Source organism: Anomalospiza imberbis, chromosome 3 (genome assembly GCF_031753505.1).
Source record: "Anomalospiza imberbis isolate Cuckoo-Finch-1a 21T00152 chromosome 3, ASM3175350v1, whole genome shotgun sequence".
NCBI classification, from domain to species: Eukaryota; Metazoa; Chordata; class Aves; order Passeriformes; family Viduidae; genus Anomalospiza; species Anomalospiza imberbis.
Genome location: NC_089683.1, coordinates 45,406,562 through 45,426,802, shown reverse-complemented (window position 1 = coordinate 45,426,802; position 20,241 = coordinate 45,406,562). Strand labels below are relative to the sequence as shown.

Sequence of the window (20,241 nt, the reverse complement as noted above, 5' to 3'; positions counted from 1 at the left end):
AGTATGTCCAGGGCAGGAGTGCCAGGACATTTCTCCTCCCCAGCCTCATAGTCTCAGACAGTTGTTCTAGCCAGTACAATACATCAGCTATAGCTGCCACTAAGGTGATTTAATTTTTACTTGCATTAACTGTGCACTTTCAAACACACAGGTAAGAGTAGAAGCCAACCTCTGACTCTCAAGCTTCCTATTTTAAATATGTTCAAATTTTAAATATGTACAAATATTGACACTAATAAATCTATTACAGACAACGTCAATTGCTGCATGACTGTTTTAGGTAACCGTCTATCTCTGAACAATGGAGGGACATCGATTCCAGCATTTATCATGCAGGTCTACCTGGCTAACTATCCAGCAATACCACACCATCATTGATTGGAAGATTCCCATTCACACCAAAAGTTGAGTTTATCAGAGCCTGCGATTCTTTCCAGCTGAAGACGTTCACCAAGGTGATGTGTTTTACGTCTGCATTTAACAAGTCCTTCAGCAGAAGTGCTCCTCACTGTCACACTGTGGACCAAACAATGTGAATGATTCTGAGAGAGCTACTTACTTGGTCTCTCTCTCACTGCTCTAATAGCTGTCACCTGCCTGCATGAGCTGGGGAAAAGTGACATCTCTGATGTACATTACAGATATGAAATAACAATATGTGCTAATATCTATATATGGTTTCTACTAGAAAGTTTAAAAAGTCATTTGTTACTGTGCTACTACAGTATACTCCTCTTTGATGCAAGACATTTGTTATCTAGTGGTTTCAACCACTGGAACCACACATCTCTTTACACTGCTCAGCACAAAAGTAATTTACAAATGTTTCTGAGTATTTTGTTAAAGCACAACACAGTAAGGCTTTGATCAGGTAAGATGCTTAAGCGGCAAGTTTAAGCACACAAGTAATCCCAGTGAAGTCCCAAGGATCCATTCACGTGCTTAAATCCATGCTCTCTGTGGTAGGTCAAAACTTAAAATAATCAGGCTACAGCTTGTAACTCAAACCTTCTGCTCAGATGAATAAGGCAACACAAAAATATATTTTAAAAAGTATAACAGAAGGCTGAAAAATATTCCTGTTAGCAGTTAATTGGGAAACAGAACCTTTAAAGAAATAAAAAAGAAAAGAAGCTTAAAAGTCAATAAAGGAAAAAAAGAAACTGATGCAGACTCCAGTTTTATGTTGCCACTCCTGATAAAGACATTGTGTGTCAACCCAAGGAAGGAGAAGTAAGAAGAAAGAGAGTGGTGTTACTTCCTCCTCACATCTTTGCAAGAAGATGATAAAAAGAGTCCGACACATCTTGCATATCAGCATCTGGCTAACAGATTTAGACATCTGTCTACATCACTGGCAAATTTCTCAAGCCTTTTCAAGTCTCAGTAATTAGAGAAGAGACTCGCGCATTTGCTACAAGGAAGGGACTGCAGCCCTTTGATACATACTGGCCAGTAAAACATGGAAAACATGGTAAGAAATGTACAAAGTTTACAAAAACCTCCCCTTCAAAGTAAATACCCCAGCAGCTAGTGTTTATTTTCTATGGGGAAAATGAATACAACAGGTGGAAAACAGAACAGGCTTCCGATATGAAAAACAATCCAAAGCAAATCAGCTACATTTAAATTTGGGAATTGCTAGTATCTCTGTATAAAGGACGCGATTCATAGTCTTGCCATATCACTTAACAAAGAGGAAAATAGTCCCCCTAGTGTACTTTCCATATAGAAAAGACTGTTTCACAAGATAGTGCTGCAAGAAATTACAAAGTAACATTGTGGGAAGAGGTATGGAATTACTTAAGCGGTGGTGAAACTGGGCATCTCTACTACATACATGCACAAAAAGATTTTTCAGTTTCCTATTTCAAGATTATTGAGGGAAGTGAGTGCTTCACCTTAAATACTAGCAAGATAAAACTTGGTTTTTAAGTCAGCACACTAGTTTTGTGACTGCAGGACTTTGATTGGGTAACAGATACCTGAATGAGGAAAGATCTAGTCATCGAGGAGCTCTGTAGAAGTACCTGGAACAGTCGCCTGGCACAGTGAATTTCACAAGGCTGAAACCAGCTCACCTTGAAATCTCTTCCCCCCTTCGGTGATGACGAACGTAAATACCAACCTTCGCTAAGTATTCAAGACAGAAGCCGATACTGGAACATGCATGGAAACCCTCTCCAGTGGTCTGGAAGTGTATAGGATTGCAACAGCCGGGGCTGCCCGTGGCACACAGAAGTGTCCAGAGCATGGCACCTCTGCAGCACTGCATCGTGCACTACTGCCCTAGTCAGCTTCAGGCACTATTGGGTTAGCCAGCGTCCCACCGGGGCCAGGGGGAGAGGGAAGCAAAGGAGATTGTTGGGGGGGTGTATTGGGCAAACCTTATCCGAATTACCAGAAATGTAATGTATGCCTTCCTAACCACATCTGAAATATTCACTGTTGCTTTAATGCCCTAGGCGGGAAAAAAAGTGATAGTTGTAACTCTAATTTATAGCTCTTAAAATAATTGTTTGAGGAGAATAATCCCAGCTATATTTACAGATTATGATGTTGGGCACATCTCACTGGAAACAGTATTAATATTTCATAAATAATAATACATAAGGTAATAAGACCAAGTTCTCTTCTTCCCTTTGTTGTAAATAACAATTTTCCCACTTAGTGACAGAGCATAATATTGTTAAATGGACTTGCTGCCTTCAACGATTAATTTAGCTGTGTAAAAATATTCTAAATTAAGATAAAAGCCTTCTAACACAGAGCTATCTTCTGTGCGCTTAAAGTCTCCGTGTAACTAGCAATCTGAAGAAGTCTAATGTGAAAAGCTGACATTAGTTCCTGAAGAGTTGTATTCATTGCCTGTGAAGAAAACAAAGATGATAATAAGATATAATGTGTTTTAACATCAGGAGACTAAGATGGAGTCCCCATATAAGAATGGTGCCTCTGCACAAATTAAACTATTCTCCAGCCAAGAAATTGAAGTAGTCCTCTTCTGAATGTATACGGACTTGAAAAAGAAATCCTAGCCTTGTTAAGGAATTACATTTTCCAGTTTTAGATGCCTGGCAAATTATGAGCTCCGGACCTCCCCTTTGCCCCTTCCAGTATGCCCTTAACACCCACGCACAACTGCACCCACTGTTAACATGACCGAATGCCTTACCCTAACTTCAGAGACAGCTCACAATCAGAGGCAGAATTTGCTGCTACCAGTGTGCTTGCATCTCCTGAGAAAGGTCATCCTAAAGGCTTGTGAGAAACTTCTGAACTAAATTATAACAGAAGAATCTCAAGGGATCCAAGTTTTTAATATTTTAATTAGCTCCAAGTACCAGTTAATGCTGCTCAGCAAAGGAATCAATACCAAATTAACAGTATAAATTGTCAGAAAAATTGTGACAGTATTAAGGATACTAATCAATGTAAGCACTTCATATTATAGCCCAGATTCTGCTTCTGCTAAAGTGAAAAGGAGTTTTGCCACCAAATTCAAAACAGTGTCAGCCCCATTGTTAGGTAAATCTTTGTTTGATTAAGATATTGAGAATTAACTGAAAATTCAAAGTACCAGATAAAAATGCTGGATTTGTTATAACAGCTGACATCTAAAGCCACTGCTTCTGTGTGAAACTGAACAACTTATGAAGGCACAGGCTGTCATTGGAAGATGTAACCCTTTATCACACTCTGCGTCACACTTGTAAAGTCAGATCAAAATTCAACACCTAATACACACACAAAAGCTGTAAAAAGAATGTGTGGTTTTAAAAGCCTTGTCTTCAGCTAGCCACGCCAGCAGCAAACTTTGTGTTTGTATTTTCCCCAGCCTGAAACAAGTCTGTCATCTAAATACCTCCTCTCCTGTGCTTCATTGGAAGGTAAAAAATCATACAGCCGCACTTCAACTCCTAGCAGCAAGTCCTACTCAGGCACCAAAATACAAGACAAGGCTGCTAGTACAGAAACTGCCAGAAATGTTTCATCTATACAGTATTTTGGACCAATTTGTATACTGAAAGTTATCACATGATCCAAATCTAGCTAGATTCAAAGAGAAAATTTAATTTCTCTGTAAAAGCATTGAACTTGCTGGCAAATTTACCTTCAGCCATCCATACAAAAACTCAGTGTCAGATGCCGCTAGTATCGGCCCTCAGCAGCAACTGAACCTTGCTGGGATTTCCTTCTGCAAACAGTATCGGCGTCAAGCAGCACCTGCATTTCTGTACAGCTGCAAGTACGTGACATTCTGGCGTCCAACAGACGCTGACAGATGAACAGGAAAACTAGAAGAAAAAAAAGCAGTTCTGGAAATCACTTCAAATGTGCTTTACGTGCAGTTCTAGCTCTTGGTAGGCCTTCTAAGACTCTCTTGCGGGTAAAACCCTGCCTGCCTGCAATGTGCTTTTGCTGAGTAAACAAGCCACAAAACCAGATTTTTTTTCCCCCCTCACTTATTAAAACGGTAGTACTCTTAGCTGCTCACTGTCGCAGTGCTGGACAGAAAATGCTGGGCTATCAGTAGACAGTGCTCTCATACACTGGAAACACAGGAATCACAAACCAAGCATTCCAGGGGCTGAACAGCCAATAACTCCACGCTTTGATTAACTTTATGGAGAAATGTCAAAACCCGAATTTCCCTCTACTGCCTTTGAGGAACACATGGGTAAAAAACTGGGGGTTTCCCTGACAAAAATAATAAAGTCGTTCTGTATTTGAGCTTTGAGATGCAGACTGACCATAGATAAAAGCAATTCTACTCGTTTCCAACATGAGTTACCTCTGGTGTTACCATAACTTAAAAAAAAAAAAAAAAGGCAAAACAAAACCCACACACCTTATAAATATTTTTCATTTTTCTTACTCTCTCCCTCTCTCCTTCCCTGCTTACGGACTTGTGCATGACAAAAGCCAACTCCGCTCCAGCGTGTACTCTACCCTCAAAGTCAATAGCCCTCACCGCTTCTACACAGCAACAAGAAAGAGACAAAACTTTCCTTAATCTCTTTCTTAATAAAAAAGCAAAGCCGACAGGGCGACCACCATCAGCACGACCAGCGCCCGGCGGGCTGCTGTCGGGGCGAGCCGCCAGCACCCCGTTCCGCGGCCGCATCCTCCACGGGCAGCCCGCCCGTCGGGGCGGCGCGGCGGGAGCGCCGCGGCCCCGGGATCCCGCCTCACCTTCCACCCGGCCGAGCTGTTGCTGTCACCCTTGTCCTTGAAGTAGGGCACGCAACGGACCATCCAGTCGTAGATCTGGGAGAGAGTGAGGCGCTTCTCCGGAGAGCTCTCGATGGCTCGAGTGATGAGGTCGGCGTAGGAGAGGTTGCCCCACGCGTTGCGCCGCGACGAGCACTTCCTCGGCGCCGCCGCCGGGCCCCCGCTCAGCCCCCCGCCGCCTGCCGCCGCCGCCGCTCCCCCCGGAGAGAGGCTCGGCCCCTCCGGGCCGCCGCCGGGCAGCGGGGCCAGCAGCCGCGCCGCCTCCTCCGGCACGGCGGTGGTCGCCGCCGCCGCCGCTGCTTCTCCGCCAGCGGGGGCCGCGCTGCCGACGGTCATGGCCGAGCCGCCCCCCTCTTCCTCGTCGTCCTCCTCCTCGGGGATCATGGAGGCGGCGTCGGCGGTCGACTCGCCGGCGGGCTTGGCTGGGCTGGCCTGCAGCTCGGGCCTCTGCAGGGGCCAGGTGCAGGAGCGGGGGCGGCTCTGCGGCTCGAACTCGGGGTCCAGCTCCACGTCCAGGGGCGAGAGCGGGGCGGGGGGCGACGCCTCTGCCATCTTGGCCTCCCCCGCGGGCGGCTGCGGGGCGCTGCGACGGGGCGGGCGGGCGGCCGCCGACCCCGCTCCTCCTCCGCCGCCTCCTCGGTGCCGACGGGAGCCTAGCAGGCAGGGGGCTGCCGGGCGGGCATGCCGCGCTCCGCTATGGGCTGGCCGGCTTTCCGCTGCGCCCCGAGCCCCGCTCCCCGCGGGCGATGCGCACGCCGGAGCTGGGAGGCGGGGGGAGAAAGGGAGGGAGGGAGGGAAAAAAAAAAAATCAGATTAGGAGCCGGAGCGGCCGCGCAGGGCGGCAGCACGGGCCGGGCGGTGCCGGAGGTGCCCGCGGCGCTGACCTCCGAGCCGGTGGAGCGGCGGCCGCTCCCACGGTGCGTGTGTGCGCGTTTGTTTATGTTTCACTCCATGCGGATGCAGAAGTAGCTCCAGCGGGAACCGCGCTGTACCCACCCGGGAGAGGACCCCCTCACGCCCCCGGCGCCTCTGAGGTCGCTCCTCGTCGCTTCCGCAGATATCTTGCCTTTTGGGGGGGTGGTCCTTCGCGCCCTCCAGTCGGCAGGAGGGCAGGGAGAGCGGTCCTTGGGGTTACACCGAAGACTTTTTTCTTCTTCAAAACGCCCTAAAGGGAGCCGAAGTCTGAGCATACATCCAACTGCACACTAGCGTAAACCTGTCACTTTGCGGTGCCCCCAAGCCACGCGCAAGCAACCCCCCAAAATCTCACAGCCGACGGACCAGGAGGCAGGAGAAGGCCACCCCGGGGGCTGGTCGGTTAAAAAAAAATAGTAATAAATCCTCCTTCTTGCAGGGAAAAAGCAAACACAACGGGAACAAATCAAATCGCCAGTCTTCCAACAGGTCCAGTAGCTTTAAGCCCTCCCTAGGGCTGCCAAAGAGAATAGGTTTTGTTCCAGCATCAACACCACATTCATAACCTCCTTGCTCCTGCTGCTGCCATCTTGACAGTTTTTTCCCCCCTTCACTTAAATCATTTAAAAAGCGCAGGCAGACGAGGCAGGGAAAGCCACACCGGGAGGGGCGGGAGGCGGCGGGGGGGTGCTGGATCGAGAGCCACCTCCACAACCGGCAGCAATTGAGATCCGAATTCACGGGAGGAAGAAGCAGCGCTGCTGCATGGTTCCTGCTGCTCCTGCGCCTTCAGCTCCAGAGAGCCTTCCCTTTAAAGGCGAAGGATGGGAAAACGGCAGAGCGCCCGCTCCCCCTGCGAGCAGCCGGCGAGAGGCAAGCGATCCGCCCGCGCCCAGCCCGTCCGCCGCCGCAGCCCGCCCGAGCAGCCTGTCACCCTGCTCGCCGCCGACTTCCACATCCCTCCTCCTAACAACCACCGGCAGCAACACAAAGTTATAGACACACGCAGGGAGACTCAACCAAACCGCACGGCTCGGCACGGCCCGCCCAAGGGCGGGCGGAGGGCGGGCGGTGCCGCGCAGGAGCCGCCCCAACGGGGCGGGAGCGCCTGGATGGGGGAAGCCACAGGAGCTGGGCGGGCTAGAGCAGCTGCCGGCACCTGGCGAGGGCAGCGCTTCTCTGCTTGCCGTCCCTGCGGCTCCGGAGCCTTGTCCGGCCGGCCCAGTGGAAAGCGTTCAAACCTCTCCAAGTACCCGGTAAATCTTTCCAAGAGTTGTGTTAGGCCTGTTTCTCTTCTGTACTCGTTTTCACTGGTCATAAACTATTGGTGCACGAGATGTTCTGGTAAACTTTAAAATATAGAGTCTAATTTAGTAATTCCTTGAAAACTTTCACTCTGCCTTTGGGTGATGCCAGGAACATGTTCAGACATGACCACATGTGAATACAATCCCGCTGTACCTCCTTCTTGGAGGCCATGCCCTAGCAGAAAGCCCTCCAAAGTAGCTCACTTGAAGATGTAGTTAATTATGGGTTGAATAAAGGGGTGACCCACAAAACCAAGGAACATAAAAGCTGTTAATATGGATGTAGTTATAAATACTTCACATGGCAACTTCTACGTATCGCTTCTCACCTGTCTTGATATCGACCTAGACTGTGGACTAGATTTAGTCCAACAGTAACATTGTCTCTGAGACAAGATACAGACAATAGCATGGACTGAGAAGCAGTGTGCTTCTGAAGCTTTGCTGAATAGAATTAGGAGACAAACTATTCCTGATGTATTGCATTATAGACAAGTAGAGAGATTTGAAAACCATTCAGTTTGATTAGAAAACATCAAGACCCTGATCCTGCATGCCTTACACGTGCTGCTAAGTAAGGCCTAAGGCCCTAAGTGTCTAGTTAGGTTTTGAATTGAAGTGCCACTGAAGTTAGGAATAGTTTAGTAAGATTTTATTACAAGGGACAGCATTTCAGCATGCATACAATTAATCCCTGGTTGTCTGAATATAGTAGAAGACACTGAATTAATAAGAATAAATGCAAGTTCGAGTAATGGAAATTATTTTCACTGCAAGTCCATTTTGGGTCACAATGTTGAGTGCCTTGCTATGGTTTATGGGCTATGGCCCCTACAAGAATGCAAGGCAGCTCAAAAAGACACCAGCCACTCTGCAATTGTGACACTGGCATTCGTGTATATGATTTAGCAGTTGGTAGGGAGGAAAACCACAGTGGCATTGAAGAGCCAGCAACCAAGTTCAGACAAAAAGGCGTGGTGAGAAGTTGCTTAGTCCAACACTACATCTCCAAGGAGGCTTTCCTTGTGGCTTTCAGCAGTTAGCCACAGAAGGCTGCCTGTGAAACTGTGACTGGTGCTCAGCCCTTTCCCAAAACTAGCTACTGCTTGGGGCTGATTTTGACCACTGCAGAAACCTCCACATGGAGTGCATCCCAAGGTTCCAGGGAAGCATAGCACTTCGACCTTGGGCTGGGTTGCAAGCAGCAAATCTAGTCCTAAATGATATTATCATCTTCATTTATTTATTTAATTGGCATTGCATTACTCTACAGGCACTGCTATTAGGTCGCATTGTACTGGATGAAGGCCCTGCACGTGGTAAGAAATGCTCCACTCCCTGGCAGAATTGCAGTCTAAGTGAGGCAGGAGAGGGCGGGAGAAAGGAAATAAATAAGTAGTAACCCTATTAAAAAGATGATGGACTGAGGCACTGAACAATTACGTGACTGTACTGAGGTCATACAGGAAGCCCATGCCAGAACTGAGAAATGAAACTGGATCACCTGAGTGCCAGCCTTGAGCAAGATTATCTGTCCTCTTCAGAATTCACTGGTGTATCAGTCACAGGACCTTTATCACACGTCATGGTACCGGTTCTTCACAGCTCTGTGCACCATGTGTGTGCCCATGATAATGCAGTTTAGAGGCGTAATTAAAACCACAGTATAATTTTTCCTACACATTTTGCTTATGAAAAGTGCATGAGCAAAACAGAAAGACACAGGATGTATTGTCATTCCATGGCTTGGGGCCTCTGAAATACACATAAAAACTGATCAAAATTGAATCTAAATCTTGCACAATTTTCAGTCTCTTCCTTTAAGTACTTTCATGCCCTAAGGGTGGGATTTTCCAAAAGGCTCCATTTATGGGAGTTTTATCACTGACTTCAACAGGAATAAAGTTAGGCCAGCCCTCAGGCCATTTGAAAGCCAGCTCACTTACTTTGCCTACTTAGACTGCAAGTGTTTTAGGGCAGGGCTGCCTCTTCCTCTGCATCTCCTTTTATCTACTATGGCCATTCAGCCTGACGTGGGGAACCTGTGCCTATCGCAGTATCTGGATTATATGGATCTGGCAGGGTCACAGTCACATGGCAGCTAGAGAAGTGCAGGTGACATTTCTGGCTTCACCTCTCACACAAATATCTTAACTGCAGAAGCAGGGTTGGAGATAAAGTCGCATGGGGGGTGAGAGACCTGGAATTTCTTGTCAGTACAGCATTATGGACATCTCCTGTGAAGTGTACTGCCGCTCAATAAATGAATGTTATATTGCACTTACGTTAAACAACAGCTGCATTGTCTACATGGACCTCACACAAACAAGCATATCATGGGTTGTTTTGTGAGGCACCTGCAGCCTGGTCTCTGAGAAGTTTGTCCCCTGAAATAACCCCTGTGCACCCCTCCCATCCACACCGTGAGAGAGTGTTTTTTTGTTCTTCCCACTGTTCCCTACTGTGCCCTTTAAACACAGACTAGGCAATAGGCAATAGGCTTTGTGGCTGATTCAGAGCAAGCTGGATGCTGATGATTAGAAATAAATGTCACTTATAAACCAGTCAAATTCATACCATGAGACTTTAACTTTTTGGCCCAGTTTGGCTAAAACTGGCTAATGGGTTTCGCAGTTGTTATGGAAAGATTGGCTGAGTGGCAGACATAGAACAAGGTCCAAATTGTGCCATGGAAATTTGATGGGTTTGCCAAAGATGGCCACAGATTTCTAACTATAAAATGTTTCCCTGAAGTGATGAACAACAACTTAAAGATCACTTCAAGCTGGCTTCAAACTGGACTCTCAGCATTATTTATGAAGCCTGCAATACTGGTATTACCCTGATATCCCTCTTCTTAATGTCCCATTGAAGGAGCAACTCAGCTTCCATTTCAAACCAATAGCCAAATTCTTGATGTGCCATGGATGTGACCCAAATATATTTTGAGGCCCAGGAAGAAAGGTAAGAGGTGGGGAAAAAGCAAAAACTAATTGCATATTTTAAACCTTTTTTAAAAACCTGCTCTTTAGGCTGAGATTGCTCAAAAGCTTGCTTAGTAGTTTTTAAATACTCGGGGGTACATGCAGTTCTTGAGTTTATGCTGTTAGGGTGCAGTCGGATTGCTGAGATACAGCAAGAAATTCCACGTTTTTTATTACTATTATTCATCTTGCATTATGTCAAGGAATTCTGACTTGTGAAGACAGACAGCTCTCTCCCTTAGCTTGGGGCTGGCCCGAGTGACCAAACACCGTTCTGCCCCGCCACTGACTCGTTGTGCAACGCGGCCGTGTCCACTCAAGCCCGTCTGGGTTACCCCACGTGGGGTTAATTATACCCACTTATCGCTTAATTGCTCCATCATTATAACTCGACACCTTCCTGCGCCCACACAGCGCGGGGAGGGGGAGCGGCGGCGCTGGCCCCGCCCCGGCCCCGCCCCCTCCAGCCCCGGCCCCGCCCCCCTCCAGCCCAGGCCCCGCCCCCTCCAGCCCCGCCCCCACCAAGCTAGGCTGCGCCGTGCGAACTCAATGATGTCATGCTCCGGGGCCGCGCGTGACCGCCGGGGCCCGCCCTCGCCGCCCATTGGCCGCCGCCCGTCGCCCGTCAGGCCAGCGACGCCTCCCATTGGCCGGCGCCTCCGCCCCGCCGCCGCCCCTCGGAAAATAATAAACAATCGAGTAAAATGCGGCGCGGGGCGGGGGTCCGCGCGGGCTCCGCGCCCCCTCCCCCGGAGCTGCCTGCAGCCCGAAGAGCCTTTCCTGAAAGTGCCGTGGCGTTCGCACGAAAATTGCCTTCAGCTAGAAGCGACTGTTGCACTGAGGACCACCAAAACCATCCGTCGGCTTTCCCCGACCCCCTTGTCTCAAAGCTAAGTTGTGCCAAGCTGCAGGTGCCCTCCAGATGTGGGTTCGAGGCAGTGGAGAGCTGCGTGTGGTGGGAGGGGAAGGGACTGGGTGGGTACGTGTCTGGCAGCCAGGTGTGCCATTCCAGTGTGCCAGGTGTCTAGAGGTAGGGCACCGACAGGGAGACCTGGAAGCCACACCTCTGAAACGATGTCAGTGCCGGTTGTCTTCGCGGGACAAAAAACGTCCCCGAGGTGACTGTCCTGTCTGCATGGCGCTGTGCAGAGGTGCATCCTCAGTCCTGGCTTCGTTGTGGTGGTGCTTACACAGCACAGCCCTAAAGTAACTACCTCTCGCAGCCTTGCTTCCCTCTACCTGCAAACGGAAGGTGCGCTTGTACAGCAGGGGATTTAATCGGGGATCAGGTGACGAGAATGAGGGCTGCAGGAAAGCATCTACCTTTTCTCAGGCTCGCAGCCTGGCCTCTCCTTTTGACAGCAGGTGCCCAATACGGCCTATTTCGCTTCCTCCAAAGAATTAATTATTTTCTCCCACACGTGGCCCCTGGAAGAAATCTAAGCACCTCCCTCATGCTGTCATCCTGTTTCCAGCGATCAGAGCACTTGTTCAGGAGCTGAAGATGTGGCTCCTGGTCCTTTTCCCAGGACTTTGTGTTTTCTTCTCTGACAGATATTTGATGTAAAGTACATAAAGCACGCTTTCAAAAGGGGACTGAAATCCAAGGCTGCTCCCCTCCCTTCCCCATGGCAATATTATTACTGCTAGGTCATGGCCTCTTCTTGATTGCTCCCGTGAATCCCGAAGCCCCACCCTCTCCCCCAAGCAGCAGTACGGGTTCAACAGGCTGGTTGGAAATGGAGTGCGTGTTAGGCTAGCCTGCCTCCCTAGTAACATACTCTTCGGGAAGGTCAGAGAGAGGCATCTGAACCCCGGCGGGCAGAAGGAGGAGAAAATGACCTCGTGTCACCTGGTGTGAGGGGCACTACAAGGCACACAGGGGGAAGGAAATCTCCCCTGGGGAGTTGAGGAAGGGTTCAAAGAGGCTGGTGAAGTGTTAAGCAAAAGCAGTCAGCGGCTTAGCACATGGTGGAGAAGTCGATTATAAACATTTGCAGCTGGTTCTCTCTCCCCTGCTTCGGAGAAACTGGGTAACTGCTGACTCAGGAGCTGCATCAAGTCGGAGGAATGGGAAGGGGGTCATGTTTCCCGACTGCCTGTACACGCCGCAGAGCGATGGGATAGCGCCGGGCACCTCCTACCTGCTGTCCCGTCTTGGAAAAGCGATCCCAGCAGCGTGCTCTAAGAAGCCAGAGCCTATTGGTATGTGTTGGATGTGCTCTGAGCAGGCTATGCAGCCGGGGCCGTGGGTCTCGTCTTGCATGGAAACGTGTCCGAGCTACGAATTCCAGCACTGGGTCCGGGGGAAGACAGGCACAGGGCTGCCCAACATGGGGTGGCTGTGTCTATGTGAAAGGCAGAATAGCCTGTATCTTGAGATGCTGACAACCTAAAAATAGGACTTTATTGCCTCAAGGATTAGGCATCTAATTAGGAGCAGGGGATTTTGGGAGGGCAGTTCTGAACTTTAATGCCTCGGTTCTGCCCCGGTACTGTTCTGCTGTTAAAGACTTTACATTCCTTGCAGCTCATGTGAACGTCACTCAAACATGCTCAGGGCATGCAGTTATAGCAACTGCCCTGCAAACTCTTCTGGAATCTGAAAAGTTGAATTCTTCCATTTGCACACACCCTTGCCTGCCTTGCAAAATCATTTCCTTCAGTTTAGCATACCAAAACTTCAACCGAAGTCATTCACTGCAAGTTTACCTATGGAGAGGCAATGGCAGCAAGAGTGAGACCTGATTTTATTGGTTTTTAAATTTATTTTTTGGGGATACCATTTCGCTGAACCCATCTAATTGAATACATGCCGGTCTGCTAAAGAGCTTGCTGCTTCTAAATACAGTAGCTACTCTTCATAACAGGCCTGTCTAGTTTAAAATATAGGTAGAGGTATTATAAACCTTGTTTAGCCAAAATAGACTTTTTTTCCTTGGAAGTAAACAGGGAAAACTAGGGGAGGAACTCTGTCTGAGGTCGGACAGATGTTCAAGTATGTGAAGCTTAAAGAGGAACGTGTGCTATTCAGTTTGCTCACGGAGCCTTTGTGACCTGTGTCTTCGCAGTAATGATGACACAAGCTTTTTTGAATAAAAGGAAGAAATTAACTGCCGTGGCTAATTGCACCCTTGCTAGCTTGCTAACCAAGGACACCATTTGACTGTGAAAATTGTTGGTGTACCCAAATCTTTCAGCTGGAGAGAATATCCAAAGTGAGAGTGTTCCCATATTAGATTAGAAGGGTTATTTTTAAAACTTCCTTTAATTGGAAAATTAAACACTATTGCTTTAAAATAGTGGTGCACTGATTTGAAAAATTAAGATCATATGGAATCATTTATTGCTTTTCAATATGTATTCAGTCTCTGGTGCAATTTTATGTACTCACTAATGCATAAAGTCTTTTGGAGCAGGAATAAAGCACCACAAAAGCATGATTTAATGCTGTAGGGTCACCAGATCTGTTTCACATTACTGCATGTTTCAATCTGCTGAAAAGAAGGGGTTGTCCCCGAACCAGTGAAACAATGATGGGGAAGAGGGGGGAAGCCCATAAATCTGAAACACTTTGGAAATATAGTGCACATATCAAGAAAAACTTCTAAAGGATTCACTGGGGATTTGGCTGCATAGGAGATTAAAATTATGTAAATTTATATTAAGAACTGGAAAGTTAAAGTCAGTATTAATAGTACAATACTTGGTTGCAATTTAAGGTGTCTTAATAAATCACGTTTTCAAACAGTACAGGCCCACATAAGCATGTGACTGTAAGAGAAAATAAGAGCAAGTAATCCGGGAGTGCACAAAAGTGCTTTTGTTTTTAGTTCTGTGGTCACTGGAAGGGCCTATTCTTGTGCTTATTCACAAACACCTCTGGCTCCTTCTTCCAGAAATCCTATCCAAACGTTTTTGTTCTGACTTCGTTAGAGGACTTTGTGCTTTGGTTCTTTTCCTATGACTTGTTCAGGGTTCAGTCTTACAGTGTCATTCCTCTGGCAAGGGACTGAGATGGGTCCGATGCCTTTGCTGGTTTTTTTTTTTTTTTCCTGTTGCCTTCTTTTTCCCCCCCAGAATGACAAGCTGTGGGGCATTTTTTGCTCTCAGGGCCTGGGCATTTCCCTTTCACTGGTTCAGCAGGGATCAACAAGAAGAGGCCAAGTCTGACAAGTAAACCTGCATGCATGGTTTGAGCCACCTGGCAATGAACTCTGCAGGCATAGGAGGCAACCTTTCTGCTTTTATCACGAACCTGAGAGCAGTATAACTGTCTGCTAGTTATAATTTAACAGAAACCCCATTTTTCATCTCGCTGCCGTGGTATGCTTTCTTTTAAATGTCATCTGTAGAGTCTCCCAGTGAGTGGGAGCTGCAATTTTGCTTTGTATTTCTTACAGATACTAACAAAAACTAGTCCACCAGGTTACTGAATAGGAGCCATATTCCTTCTTAGAGGCCTAAGCACACTAAAAAGAGTTTGCTGTAACTTTAATACTTAAATCAAAATATTTTTCAGTATATATTTGTCATTTATAACCAATAAAATAATTGACTGGTTTTTTATTAATTTTGAAATCTTATATTTTCAGCTTTATTAAGCAAGTAAATTAATCTTCAGCTTTCCTGTAGCACTGGAGCTTGTTCATCATGGCTGTGCCTCCCATCATTCTTTGGTAATTGATAGTAGTAATTTCAAATAAGTTCAGATCTTTTGTTCAAAATAAGCAGAGTATGTATGTGTCTTCTGGATCAGCCCCTTAATGTGACCTCTCCTGTCTGCTCAAATTATAGTATCAAAATAATCTTCAGAAAAATTGAGCCAGCTGAATGAATACATCATCAGTATTAAAACCAATACCATGAGGAGTAATTGCTGTCTTCAATTAACTTTCACCCAGATCCTATATCTTACCCATTGGAAAAATCTTAAATAAAATCCTCTTTAAAGTCCTTTCAAGCTTTTTCAAAAACAGTTGTCAGTTTAGGCATTTTAACTTGTATGTATGTTTGTTAAGACTGTTGCTTGTCTGTAGATGGCAATAGCATTACAGTGCTGAAGTAGCCCCAGCCTGTAAAAAAAGGCTGTGATGCTGGTAAGCATTAACTTTGAGAATGAAGAGGAAAAAAATATCTTGCCTTTTTCTTTTCTGCTTATTTGGTTTTTTTAAATGTCTGCAGCAGTGGCAATGTAGTGGCTGTTCTAGTCGCAGGAATGTTGGGACTAATCATGTGAGAAAAGATCCTGGAGTGATGAGGCAGCATATTTCCCATGTCTGAGGTCAGGATTTGTTCTGTGAAGCTGACCTTTAAAACAGCCTGAAAATGAGGAACGTGGCACCAGAGAGCAGAGCAGGAAGTATGAAATTATGTAAGATATGTTTCTCCTGCATATGAAATAATTTTTTTTTAAAGCTCCAGGTTTGTGATTCAGCATTTTCTGCCACTGAGAGATACAAGAAAGGGGAAAATTCTGTAGCAAAAAAAAAAAAAAAAAAAAAAAAGTCCCTAGTGTTCTAATCAAAACCTAATAAAATATTAGACATCAGGTATTTTTGTTCCCTTCTGATGAGCTGGGGTTGAGATTACATTTTCCAAAAATCACTCTCCCCTCAGCCTCCTGATCTGAGAACCCTGGAACTGAAGACAAAGTTTAATTTAAGCACAGCTTGGGCACCTTTTCTATATATAATCTGTGTGAAGCACTTCCAGCTTTGTTGGCATTGGATTTCTGGGTGACTGCTGTTTAAGCTCTGACAAGCAACTGCAGGACAGGTGTGTGATGAGGAAGCTCCAGGGTGCTGGTGCCCAGTGGATGTTTGGTGCAGGACAGGCAGGTCAGAGACCCCCCCCAGGGCTAAAGCATCAGCTTGGGTGAGGTTGCCAGCCTGGGTTTGATCCCAGCTCCATGGTGAGGCAAGCCCTAGACACAAGCTCTCTTCTCTGAGCTTATGCAAAAGTGCTTTTACTGCATTTTTTTCCTTCTTGACTTCTTGCCCTGTGCCCTTTCCCTAGTTGAGATGCATGAAGTTGCATTGAGAGGTTTGATGCAACTGCCAGATGCCCCAGCCTGTTGCTGCCTCCCTGGTCTTAGAAACGCTGCTGATCTGATTGGAAGCAGAAAATGAGGGAGCCATTTCATGCTTCTCCCTCCTTGGAGACTGCTTCTGTGTTAAGATGGCATTTACCTCTCTTGATAAAGGAGGTGGCAGTGGTGGGGAGCAATCCCAGATAGTGGAGCTCAGCTGGGTCCATGTAAAGACTGGTCCCTGGCACAGTGTTGGCCTCAGGATGTTAGCATTTTCCCAAACAATTCCCAGGTATGGGCATAAAAAGTGTGCAGTCACTACACTTTGATGGGTAGGAGGGTTTAACAGCAGCCTGTACACAGCTAGTCTGTGCCCATTGGTTCATTTATCCCTATGGATGTGGTCTGGGTGTGCCTGGGCGATCTGTGCTCCAAGCAGAAGCCTGCAGAAGGGCAGCCTTGCTTTCCAGTGTTGAATTATGTCGTGGGAAGAAGGAAGACAGCCTTGTCATGCTTTCCCTTTACCTGCTGAGATGGCAGCACCAGCAGAGGTGACTGATAGCTTTTTGGTTGCTCCAAATGCCAGACAGAAGGAAGCAGGCTTGCATCTGTCTCAGACTCTGAATAGATTTTTTTTTTTTTAAGAGTCCTAAGGGACAAGGAAATGGATATAAGCACGTAGTGTATTTGTGAGACCAGCACTGGGATGGCCTGCATGTTATAAATTGATGTTAAAAAATGGGTGGTGGAACATTAGAGCCACACAAAATGATTCAGAGCCTGAAGAAAATGCTTCACAATGGGAGACATGAAGCACTTTGTCTCTTTAGTTTATCAGAAAAGGCTGAGCAGAGAATTGATTATGATGGTGAAGGAACTTCCTTGGAAGAAAAATATCAGGTACTGAAAGGCTCTTTAATCTAGTAAATTATGGGAATGTGTTTCAGCAAGCTGAAATCAGATACATTCATATGAAAAACTGGGCACAGATTTATTGGAATGAAGGTGGTTAATCACCATAACAAGCTGTCAGGGTAGTTGGAACATTTTCCAGATGTGCCTAAGCCAAGACGGGCCTGTTTCTGAAGGGTGTGCACTAACCACAGTTAAAAGCATGAGGGACGCTGCAGTCAAGTCTCAGGCACGGTAAACAGGTGAGGCTTGAAGGACTGTGATGTGTGACAGGCTTGACTAACAGCTCCCAAAGGAGCTGTGAAGATCTAATGGTTCCCATCTGTCCTTAACCTCTGAGAGACTGAGAAAAACAGCACTTAGCAGACAGTGGAAGGGAGGAATCAGAATGACAGCCTCATCACTGGCACACTCCTGTGACCTCTGTTTCTGGAAGGATTGTGTCTTTCACCTGCTTGGGGCTTTACTAATGTTTGCTCTACTGCCAACAGGAGAACAACCTTTCTCCAGTCCACAAGCTCTCTGTAGAGATTGGCATCAGCACCTTTCATTTTAGGAGAGCATGAATAAAAATATGTGATTCTCAGTGGCTCAGTGGCAGCTAGGATAAGTAGTTTCATTTTTCAGGTTTTTTTTTAATTTGGTTTTTTTTTTTTTTTTTTTTTGTTTTGTTTTTTTTAATATATTCCATCTTCATAAGTAAGCTTTGGTCTTGCCTGTTCTTCACACCTCCTAGTTTCCCTAGTATCCATTTCCTTCTATTGCCTTTGCCACCAGGCTCAGTGTGTTTTCCTGCAGGATCTGTGGTGCAGGATGTCTTGGAGTGTGCTTCCTACCTATAATTTGACAAAATAAACCCTGTCTTTCTTGCACAGATTTCACATGAGATGGGTATGTCAGTGATGTGCTATGTAGATAAGAGCTTGTCAGGAACTTTTTGATAAAGTACCTTTCATCCAGAAGTACAAGTTTGTACCTGCTGTAGCTATTGACGGAAACACACTAAGGTATCTCTGCAAAATACCTGCAGTCTGTATCTCAAGAAGTATCTCGTTTTAAAAACAAGGTTCCTTTTCCAGAAAACCAGCTGGTGGTGGAAATCAGGAATTTCTTATCTCCTGTTGCCTTTTCTGGGGTCCCAGTGCTTTCCTGCTTATTGCCATCTGCCAGGGATGATGCAAGTATTTTATACTCTCAAGCCCTAAGACAAGTTTGCTCACTTTTCCTTGTTCCAAAGGGCAAGGTACAAAGTCAGAGCTGAAACAAGGCAAATGATTTCCACACAGCATCCCTATCTTCAAATTGGAGAGTCATGGATTTGAAAGGTGAACTGTTTGGTGGATAAGGCATTGACTGGGTGGATGCAGGCAGAGAGTTGTGGTCAAAGACTCTGTGCCTAGGTAGAGGCTGGTGACGAGCGGTGTCCCTTGAGGCGCTGTCTCTTTAGTATCTTTATTAATGACAGTAGGATCAAGTACACCCTCAGCAAGTTTGCAATTGACATAAAGCTGAGCGGTGTAGTTGACACAACAGAGGGAAGGGATGCCATCTGGAGGAAGCTGGACAAACTGGAGAAGTGGGTGCATGAGAACCTCCTGAGATTCAACAAGTGCAAGGTGCTGCAGCTGGGTCAGGGCAATCAGGCAATCACAGACAGTACAGACTGGCAGAAGAACTCATGGAGATCAGCCCTGTGGAGAAGGACTTTTGGGTTCTCGTAGATGAAAAGCTGGACAGGAGCAAACAGTGTACACTTGCAGCCCAGAAAGCCAAACACATCCTGGGCTGCATCAAGAGGTGTGGCCAGCAGGTCAGGGGAGGTGATTCTGCCCCTTTACTCTGCTCTCTGAGTCCCCACCTAGAGTGCTGCATCCAGCTCTGGGGCTCCCAGTACAAGATGTGAACCTGTTAGAGTCCAGAGGAGGCCATGAAGATGATCAGAGGGATGGAGCATCTCTCCTGCCCAGACAGGCTGAGTGAGCTGGGAATGCTCAGCCTGGAGAAAAGAAGGCTACAGGAAGACCTCATTGCAGACTTCCAGTACTCAAAGTGGCTTATAAAAACAAAGGAGAGAGGCTTTTTACATGTAGTGATAAGACAAGGAGGAATGGTTTTAAGCTTAAAGAGGATAAGTGTAGATTAGATGTTAGGAAGAAATTCTTCACTGTGAGGGTGGTGAGACACTGGAACAGAGAAGGATGAACACTGGAACAGAGAGAATGCCCCATCCCTGGAAGTGTTCAAGGTCAGGCTGGATGGAGCTTGAAGCAATCTGATCTAGTGGAAGGTGTCCCTGCCCCTGGCAGGGGGGTAGGAACTAGATGATCTTTAATGTCCCTTCGAACCCAAACCAGTCTATGATTCCATGAATGAACAGGTGGAGTTGTCATCCAGTTGTCATGCAGTTGTTGTCAATATCCATAAATCATTACCCTGGTTCATAGACTCTCTAGAACACAGAAGTTAGAAGTAGAGCAGGGTTTTGAACTTACGTCTCCAAATAGTGAGAGTTCTGAAGTTACTTTTATGTGGGGGAAAAAACCCTTTGAAGAATAAGAAGTGTTGGGGGGTGATGGGGGTCGTGTTTGTTTTAGATTTGGGGTTTCTTCAGAGGATACGCAAGAAGTTTTCCAACCAGTTTTCCTGAAGCCCCCATACCTCTGGAAAGCAGCAGAAGTATCTGCATGAGCAAAGAGCTCCAGCACAGGAAAGTACAGAGGATGTAAGAAGAATAAGGATTTGGCTGGAGTGATGGAAGTAGTGAAGTCCTGCAGCCACTGGTAGGCTTTTCTGCAAAGACTGCAGTTGCAAAGAGAAAGAGAACCAGGCAGGAGCCCATCCAGACTTTAAGAAACAT

At 46.7% G+C, this 20,241-nt stretch overlaps 1 protein-coding gene and 1 long non-coding RNA gene across 2 annotated transcripts in view; one reads left to right on the top strand and one right to left on the bottom strand.

Annotated features, from left to right (window-relative positions):
• The window catches only part of FOXO3 (forkhead box O3), an 89,670-nt gene extending 82,559 nt beyond the window's left edge, over positions 1–7,111 (bottom strand). The window contains exon 1 of the mRNA XM_068184211.1: positions 5,197–7,111. Within this exon, the coding sequence (XP_068040312.1) occupies positions 5,197–5,787 (591 nt within the window). The 5' untranslated portion in view covers positions 5,788–7,111. The remainder of the gene's footprint in view (positions 1–5,196) is intronic.
• Positions 7,112–10,981: 3,870 nt separating this feature from the next.
• LOC137470649 (uncharacterized) lies at positions 10,982–15,950 on the top strand. The gene is made up of 2 exons (XR_010997174.1): positions 10,982–15,120; positions 15,239–15,950. It is a non-coding gene; the product is annotated as an uncharacterized lncRNA (long non-coding RNA).
• The last annotated feature ends 4,291 nt before the right edge of the window (positions 15,951–20,241 follow it).